Source organism: Lycium barbarum, chromosome 5 (assembly GCF_019175385.1).
Source record: "Lycium barbarum isolate Lr01 chromosome 5, ASM1917538v2, whole genome shotgun sequence".
In the NCBI taxonomy this organism is placed as follows: Eukaryota; Viridiplantae; Streptophyta; class Magnoliopsida; order Solanales; family Solanaceae; genus Lycium; species Lycium barbarum.
In genome coordinates, this window is record NC_083341.1 from 78715081 (window position 1) to 78724996 (window position 9916).

At 33.3% G+C, this 9916-nt stretch overlaps 1 protein-coding gene across 1 annotated transcript; it reads right to left on the bottom strand.

Annotated features, from left to right (window-relative positions):
* Positions 1–5530: 5530 nt before the first annotated feature.
* Positions 5531–8979, bottom strand: LOC132640977 (cytochrome b561 and DOMON domain-containing protein At4g17280-like). The gene is made up of 3 exons (XM_060357809.1): positions 8058–8979; positions 6852–7106; positions 5531–6025 (listed from the first exon to the last, which is right to left on the bottom strand). The coding sequence occupies exons 1-3, from the start codon at positions 8676–8678 to the stop codon at positions 5717–5719; spliced, it is 1185 nt and encodes a 394-aa protein (XP_060213792.1). The 5' UTR covers positions 8679–8979; the 3' UTR covers positions 5531–5716.
* Between the last annotated feature and the right edge of the window lie 937 nt (positions 8980–9916).

The following is a 9916-nucleotide window of genomic DNA, read 5'->3' on the forward strand; positions in this document are numbered from 1 at the left end:
TATTTGAACTTCATACTCTACTTTCTTCCATAATCCAAGTCTTTCAACTACTCAATATTCTTAGTAACATGAGTTTAAATGTGAAACTCACCTTTGATCACATAGGAATGGTCTTTGGATGAAAATACTCCACTTGAGAAAAGCCCAACTTCACCACCCAAGAGGTTCTTGGCTTCTATCAACCCTAGTGAACATTCTTTCACTTGATTATTTTTGCTCGATCTTTAATCTCTCTTCAATTTGTGCTGGTATGGTGTATAGAATATTCTAGAGGCTTCAAGAGGTGTGGAGAAAGTGAGAAATGAAAAATAAGAACTTGGAACTTATATTTATAGTTGCAAAAATCTGACCCGTCGGGCAATTATACGATACGAACGACGGAGCGTTGATCAGATCGACGGAGTGTCGATCTGACTGTCGAGGTCGTGAAATTTCCAGTGAGCACTTTCGTTTCCTTTCACTCTACGGTGAGAAGGATGGTCCAACGAACTGATCGACGGAGCGTCGATCTGCTCCGCCGAATGGTCTTTGCGCTAAATCAATTCTGCGACACAATCGACGAAGCGTCGAACCGTCTGATGGTACAAAGAATGACCGTCGAACCCCCCTTTTCGCAGAACTACAGTGGAGTTTCATTTTGACGAACTTTCCTCCCTGGCCTCAAATGTCTTTGCAATCTTAATTAGAACTATTAAGTATCCCTTCTTACTTGTAGAGACATCATATACACCTTAATTTACATTAGTCTATTCACCGCTCAGCAACCCGAAATTCCGAGGTGTAACATGAATGCACAAATCCATTAAGATAAATGAAGGGTCTGATACAACTATTATGATTTTTGAAGAGAAGATGCAAGCAAGAAAGTAGAAATAATGAATGAAGGAATTGTTTCATACAAATTTTATTAATCATAAGCCTTTATATATGCACATAACAAAGTAGTAGACTCCTCCTACATTAAACTATTAGGCTCTCAATAAAAATGAAAAACTAAATATTCTACAAATCAAACTGGTAGACTCTTCCTATAACTAAACAACTAATTATTTTGAAAACTGTAGTAGTATCAGATGCAACATCCAACATTTTATACAAGTTTTATGTTAACAACACTCCATTAACACTTGATCATTCACTACCCCAAGGTTAAAATGAGTTGAAAATAACTGGGTCTATCACACAGATATACGTGATCGACGAGTAATAAAGTAATGAGTAGAGTGTCGTTCTCACGAGGACTTGGATTTAATTATCCTATAGATCAAATATTTTTGATTATTTATTTGGGTGTATTGAAATTTACCCTTCATCGCAATTACTTTCGATTTCTTTACCACTTCCTCCTTACCATCAGATATTTGTCCTATACACAGATTCAAACTATCACTAAACTTAAACACTTCATCATCATTTGTCATCCCATCCTCTAAATTATCCAATGCTAATTAATAGTTGTGGATGAAGTTTATCCAACTCCGAAACACCAACTTCAGTAGTTTCTCCACCTTCAATGTGTTCTTTCATCATCACTTTTTTCACCAACATTTGCAACACCCAAATCATCCTCAAAATATGTATCGACCCCAAAATGTGTATCATGAATCAATTCAATATGTTCCTCCAAATCAATATCATCTGATCATGCACTACCCCAAAGCTATTACTCGCAACACAGGGAAGCAGATCAAAAATGTTATCTTTTTCTACCACGAAAGATATTCTCAGTATTGGTCCTGCCTCGCGCTCATCAGAAACTCCAAAATACACATGCATATAATAATTATCTTTCATTGAAAAATATGCTACTTCGTTCTCTGATCTATCATCTATCAATTACCATATGCTTGTACTGTTGAAAAAGTTTCACATCGGCGGTTAATGAGATGCGTGGTCTCCTTAGATGGACTTAAGCAATCCTCCCCTCATGAGCTAGCTTTTGGGGTTGAGTTAGACTCAAGATTCATTCTTTACATGATATCAGAGTAGGGCTAATCCCACCAGATATTTGGCCCCCAAATTAAATTTTTCAAGCACCAGATGTCCAGTCCTTAGCATGATATGGGGTGTTAAAGAATGAAAAAGTCCCACATCGATGGTTAATGAGATGGGTGGTCTCCTTATACAGACTTAGGCAATCCTTCCCTCGTGAAGTTTTTGGGGTTAAGTTAGGCCCGAGATCCATTCTTTACGTGTACCTTAGGTTCAGTTTATATGGATCACAATTTATATCACAATGTTTACGAATTTCATTCACCAACTGCATTATTCCATCCCTAACGCCAATCACCTTCAACATTAGCTCGGACGGCAAACCTTTGATGTCAACTTCCACACACACAAATTTATCCCCCATACATTATCATACGCATACAATGTAATCAGAAATATATTAAAATTACTATTTTATGATAAATAATTTTACGCGATCTTAAATGATACATGAGCGATCTCTAATAATACATAGGCGATTTATACAGACTTAGGCAATCCTTCCCTCGTGAAGTTTTTGGGGTTAAGTTAGGCCCAAGATCCATTCTTTACGTGTACCTTAGGTTCAGTTTATATGGATCACAATTTATATCACAATGTTTACGAATTTCATTCACCAACTGCATTATTCCATCCCTAACGCCAATCACCTTCAACATTAGCTCGGACGGCAAACCTTTGATGTCAACTTCCACACACACAAATTTATCCCCCATACATTATCATACGCATACAATGTAATCAGAAATATATTAAAATTACTATTTTATGATAAATAATTTTACGCGATCTTAAATGATACATGAGCGATCTCTAATAATACATAGGCGATTTATGATTTTCTCAGGATCTCCCACTTCATAAAAAATAAAATTTGAGCAATCTTGAAAATAATTAATAAGCGACCAAACCAAAAACAATTAGGCTACGCCTGGTTTTAGCTGTGTAGGAGGCAATCTGTGGTCACTAGTACATACACATACAAATATCAGTAATACGATCATTTATTTTAACTTTTAATTTTTGTTGTTTTTGTGTTGAAATCGAGAAGGTTAGGGGTAGTACCTCAGTAATGAACAAAATAGATGAGGAGTCTGATGATTCTTTTAAATAAAGAAGACAATTCGAGGCGGAAAAAAAAAAACTATTAGATGATGCGCATTCACAGAAAAACACCAAATCACCAATTATGAATACTCGAAGTTAAATGCATGAGTATTCAAGTCATATACATCAGTAGTGAATTTTGATTGACCAACTTCTTTTAGGAGAATTAGTTCACTCACTTGCTGTCGAACAAAAATTGTTGCTTCAAACTATTGTAAATCGTCGAATTCGAGAGAATAAAGGTTGCTAGAAAGGTTCTCACAAAGTAACGGGAAGGAGGCAAATACACAGAAAAAAAAAAAAAAAAAAAAAAAGGGAAACTTTGATTGAAATCACCTTCTTTTCTTTTTTATTTTAATTGAACACCCATTTGAAGATGACATGTCATTATCTTTTTAAGTTACTGGGACACATAAGGTCACCAACTAAAACTTTTAGTTCCATTAGTCCTGTGTACAATTTAAGTGTCTTAGTTTGATTGGGTATGAAGTTTAAAAAATAAAAAGAGATTTTTGAACTTTCTTAAACTAAAAATTCTTGTAGTATTTTTAAATCTTATGATCTTAAACTTTTCACGTAAAATACTGAGATTAAAACACTTACTAAATATTAAAAAAAAAAAAAAGACACTTAAAATGGACTGAGGGATTGCTATTTATTGGAAACCAGATCCTAGGCCAACCAAACACTCATAAAATTGAGAGCCTGTGTTTATTTTTGTGAAAACTACCTTTGTATATCTTTTAATTTTGAAAAATATTTTCATATGATTTATGATAATTAAAATCTGTTCTTTTTCCCGAACCAAACGGCTTTGATTTTAGTTAATGGAAAATTGTATGAAGTAATTTCACCAAACACGCGATTATATTTAAGAGCCACCTGTTCTTGAACTTTTTTTGAAAAGTCTTGTCAATTTTGCCACTTGGTCTACCAAGTTTAGATTGTTACTTCTACTTCTAGAAGGCCAAATACACGCTACTTCAATTTTAGAGGCACTAAATGCCCGATTGGCTAGCCTTTTTTTTTGTTTTTTTTTCTTCCTTTTCTAATGGAGTAAAATTACTCCCGGAGGGTTAGACCTATTTGGAGAGCCAAACAACTCTTTCTTTTATTATAATTTTCTTCAATTTTTTTTATATATATATATTGTAAATTATTAATTATGCATATGTATAATACTTTTTATATAGTTTTCAAATATGTGAATTTTATTATAAAATACTCGAAGAATTTATATTTGAAATTATAGTCAAAGAAAGAGCTATTTGATCCCAAATAGATCAATCCTTACATAAGTTGAGACGGAGAAAATATATTTTATGGTGGTACTTGATTGGAATAACTAATGTTCTCTCTGTTTCATTTGATACAAGATAAATAATTTAATTGTTCGTAGAGTTAGTATAAACATGACATGATATTTAGTGATATTTAGGGGCATATCACTGAAAATAGTGGTAATATATGCGAAGTCTCAAGCCTTTAGACCTCATCCCAAACCCTCTTTCTATATATTTAGTGGCGTTTGGATATAAGAATTGTGAAATCTGAAAGAAAAATAGCACTCCCATTTGTTTTCAAGTTGAAACAAAATAACAATATATCCAGTGTAATCCACAAGTTGAAAATGCTATTTAAATATTGAAGTAGTGTTTGGACATAAATACAAATTAGATGTTTTTGAATTTTGTGAGTGATTTGGAGTGAAAATTATGAAAATAATTTTTTGGAGTTTTTTGAATTTCATAAAATTGTTAGCAAATAATTTTCCGGAATAATATTAAGAAAAAATGTGAAAACTATCCATGGCCAAACGGACACTTAAAGCCTCAAATAAGCGTTATGTTTCTTTTGTCATTATTTCTTTCTTGTTCTTCTATCTTCCTTTTCTTCTTCTCTAATACGTTAATTCTACCTAACAGAAAATGGGTGTTCATTCCAGCTCCAGCTACCTAAACACTACAACCTAGCGAGATCCGTATATTTTTAGTCCGTTTTTCTCCAATCTCAACCGTGAGATTCCAACACACCATACATAATTAAATCATCTTTAACATATTTTTCTGTTTTTAACGCTTTCGAACAAATATAAGTTGGAGGAAATAAAGTGTGAAAGAAACACGCTTTAGAAAAAAAAAAAAAAAAAAGATAAGTGACCTAGAAAACTATGTATTTTGTGTGAGATGCACTGCCTGGTTCAGATCTGGGCTTGGTCTCTTGTGGTGGCAAACTCAAGGTGTGTATTTGGAAAAACGGGACAAGATAAGAGGGATTTGTATGTATTATTCGTTAAAAGTAAAATAAAAAGTTTGAATTAATGACAGTTTAAATACAAGAAAGCGACATTTTCTCTAACAATTTAAAAAGGAAAGAGTAACATATAAATTGAAAGTAAAGAAGTGATACTGATAAAGTAAATCAGAATAGATGGTATCTCAACACTATATATTACACAAGAATAAATTACAGCCATATCCATCTGCAAGAGAATCTAAATCTAACAACCAAAAATCTATAAATAAATAATAATCTCAACTAAAAAAATACATAACATGCCTCATGTCTATAAAGAAATCAAAAACTATATAATATATTAGAGAATGAACATATTTATCTAGGCATATGCATTAACAGCATTAGTCCCATTACCCTGAGGATACTTATCAGAAACTGCTGTTGTTTTTTTCCTTTTAATGACAATGAACCAAGTAATAGCTTCCAATAAAACTGCAATGGCACCCAAGCATATGATGACTCCAATGTAAGCTCTCTTCCAGTTCTTCTGTCCATTTAATGCATCAAATCCCTCAAACACATTGATGATGCTAAGAATGATAACAGTGTATCCAGTAGCATGGTGGTAAATGTTCCAGTAAAGTCTGTACTTGTGGTCTGGCTTTGGCCTCAAAAGCAAAGCAAAAACCTGTCATACAAAACAACAATTAGAACTTGGATTTTGTGTCTTTATGCCAGGAATTAGTATGTTAATCAAGAGCTAAATATATTTTATTGAAGAGCTGGTCAACATAGATATGCTTTGTAAAGTGTTTTTTTTTTTTTTTCATTTTTGGCCCGTCGGCTGAAATTCTATTACGGCGCTAGGCATATACAAAACATATATACTAATTGTATATAATATGTATATTTTATCTATATAAATACATATTATATGTATATTTATGCATACACTATGTATATTTATACTTAAATATATAAAAGATATGCATTTGCCAGTTATTATTTCTTAGGGCAACCCAAAAAGGTAAATATCCCTCTTTTGTTTGTTGTGTAAAACCACTAGATTTCAACAAATTGAAATTTTGAACCTATAATTTCAAAAGTAAAATAAGTTCTATACTAGGAATCTGAAATGTCGGATTAAGTTTAAATCTTCAATCCACCTATGCCATCTATGTGCAATTTAGACAGTCGCTATGTGCTGCATGTGTAGCTCTATCTCATATGATTCTTTTTGTTCTCGGCGTCTAATAGGGTACTTTCCTGTCCCAAAATGATGACACTTGTTTCTTTCTGAGAGTTCAACCAAGTAAAAAAATTGGCTAACATTTTTTAAGAACTTTGAATCTTGAAGTAACTTTTAGTTTCTGAATACTGAAATTTTAATTTAAAAAACAAAGTGATCTATGTTTGATTTAGTCCTGAAATTTAGTCAAATTGATCTTGATAAACAAGAAGTGACAAATAATTGGAGACAGATTAGAGTATAGTGCCATATGTCTGATATATACCTGAAGAGTTCCAAGGCAGAACAGAGTGATACCAATGTTTCTATGAGTGGTGTATGTAATTCCAGCAGAATCACTACCAAGCTTGAGACCAGTGCCCCATCCAGCAACACCAACAGCATAAGCAGCAGTTTGGCAAGCAGCATGTAGATAAAACCAAGCTGGATTTGCTGACTTGAATGTTTTCAAGTACCTTGCAAATATGGCACCCATAGGCATCATAACTCCCCAACTAATTGCATTCAGCACTCCATGAGTCTGTCAAAAGTTTTCATGATTTTCATTAGAACATAGCCATATGTATTCTCCACTTATAAGAGCTTTAACTTAAAATTATAGTATTCACCCAAATGGTTATTTGAGGCATAGAAGTGATCACTTCAAGTGAAATTGTGACATGTTCATGTAGAGGCGGATGCAGAATTGAATCTGAACCATGTATCTTTTACGTGAAATATAAACTCATGTGTAAAAGATCAATAAAATTGCACTAAGTTGTAGGTCTGAACCTATAATTTAAAGATAAATTGAATTTAATGTTTAAAATCTTAAAAAGTTGAACCCATAAAACTTAAATTTTGGATCAGCTTCTATATTCGTGGTTCACCTTAATTTTACTATCTAACTTTTATTGTTAGGGGAATGTAACTTTGTGACACTCAAATAAGGTTTGTGAATCTAGCTTATTATATGCATAGACTCTAAATTCCGCCATCTTTATATACTCTGCAGTCAACAACAACAATTGCTCCCCAATTCCAAACAAGTTGAAGTCGGCCGTATGAATTCTCATCATCTATTCACATATACTTAAGTTAGTTTCTCTAGCACTAGAAATTCTTACATTTTCTATTTGGCATATTAATCACTGACAAAACCAAAAGGACTCCTAGGGAATATTGGACGCAAGGGAAGTCACCGAATTACATTTTTCTCCCTTTTCTTTTTGTTTTTTGGGTCTTCTCGGGAGAAGAGAGGGGGAGGGGATGAAAAAATTACTTGCTCGAGCCATGACTAATATTTGAAATTAAAATGAATTAGATCAACTCAATATTTTAAAATTAAAATTTAAATATTTAAAAGTTACACAAAAAATACTGCAATTCTTATCATGTCAATATGAGGAAAAATATTTTTTAAAATACCGGTCAAAATTTAATTAGTTTGAATCTCGAAAGCAAAAAATACTTGGGAAATAATTGAACTCACGTTTCTTCGACGTTGTCTAGAACTGGCTGATATACCTCCACCCCCTGAGGTCTGACCACTAGCAAAATCCACAGTTCCAGTACTCCTCATATTATCACCACTCTGACTATGTACTTGTAAAGCTCCCCTAGAAACTGGACCGTTTTGCCATACCTGATTAAAACTAGTCCTCCCAGTAGGTAGCTCCAAAGTTGCAAAGATAATCATCTCATTATTTACAAACTCTGCTGAAATTCTTGGAACTCTAAAGTTCAATGGACCCTCACTCAGCTGAGTAGTGTATGCTGAAATTGGCGAAGTGTATGCATGAATTTGTCCACTAGAATTTCTAAAAGCAACCAAACACTGAGCACCTAGCATACCTTGACCACCAAGATTTAAAGCCCAAGCTACCCAATCACTGTTTGCCACGCTACGATGTCTATAAGCAAGATCAACTGTGTGGTTATCAGGGTGGTAGGTCCAGTGAAGGAAAGAGTTTAGTACAGGAAGAGGGCTGCAAGTGGAAAAAACACTGTTGCTCCTGAATTGATGACTTAAGCACTCTTGAGCATCAGAAGAAGTAGCTAGAGTTAACAAGATTGATGAAAAAAACATACTTGTTAAGAGCTTATTATCCATTTTTTTTGGTGAAAAAAGTTCAAGATTGGGTATTGGATATTTCCCTTAGGCACCAATTCAAGGATTTGGGTATGTTCCCAATGGTCCAAAAATTGATTTTTAAGAGAATTTTGTTTAGAGGGCTTTATATAATTAAATCAAGAAATTGAACTACTTGATCAAGAAAATGGGGAAGCTTAAATAGAACTTTATAGACTAGGAAAGCTAGGTGGGGGAGAGTTGGGGGAGTTAGTTGACTGCTTCCTTTTTTAGAAAATTTGACACATTTATGTTTGAACCCAAAGTCTAAATGGGAAGAAAGAAAGATCCATAGGGAAGCAGCCAGAAAGGTCTATAAAATACTTTTACTTTTGTGGAGTTTATACTCAATTCAAAGATTTATTACTACTAGTCTTTGGTGCTCTAACGACTCCCTTGCTTTCACACGTAGAAAGTCATGAATTATTGTTTAAAATTGGACCATAAGAGATTTAAATATTCTAACAGTTTGGTCATATAATAGGTGCTTTTGGTTTGTAAGCATTTGTGCCAAATGTGTAAACAGATAAGCGCATTCACGAAGACGGCAATATAGTCACAATTTTTTAAAAGGAATTCTCTAGAAGATTTTTAACAATACTTCCTCAGGTCTAAAATAATTGAGATTTTAGGCTTTGACACATGAATTAAAAATTAGCTTACTCCTAAAATTAAGATGTGTACTGATTAAATTACTCTTAATTAAGAGGAGCTTTGAAACCATAACAAACATTAATTTTGTTCATTAAACTAAAAATCTGTCAAGCATAAATTTGAAAAAAGAATGAAATACGTTTTTGATAGACTAAAAACCTCAATTATATTGGATTAACTTTTAGAGGCAAAATCCTCAATTATTTTGGATCGGAGGAGTAGAGTATAAAGAATGTAGTTGCATATAGTTAAACAACACTTTGTCTGTCACTTTGTTGTGCGTGTTTAAATTCAACTAATTTTTTTTCTCGAAATATTTAAATCACCTCCACAATGTGTATAAATGTTTCTATCATTTATTAATCTATTCAAACATCCTATGGCCCGTATAATACTTGTTCATATTTGAATCTAACTAAATACGTAATTAACCCAAGTGGACCATTGACTAGTGGTAGACCTGTGATATTTTATTTGTGCGTTCTTTTGGAAGCGCGCACACACGCAAAAGGTAAAGAATGTCCCTGCATTTCTCTCCTCACTCGTTTAATGGACCCCAAAATAAT

Excerpts from the sequence above, each read along its gene's own strand:
- LOC132640977 (XM_060357809.1), bottom strand. The coding sequence starts at position 8,678 with ATGGATAATAAGCTCTTAACAAGTATGTTTTTTTCATCAATCTTGTTA. Across the intron at positions 7,107-8,057 it reads CTAGACAACGTCGAAGAAAC|ACTCATGGAGTGCTGAATGC; the intron begins GTGAGTTCAATT and ends AACTTTTGACAG. Across the intron at positions 6,026-6,851 it reads TCTGCCTTGGAACTCTTCAG|GTTTTTGCTTTGCTTTTGAG; the intron begins GTATATATCAGA and ends TTTGTATGACAG.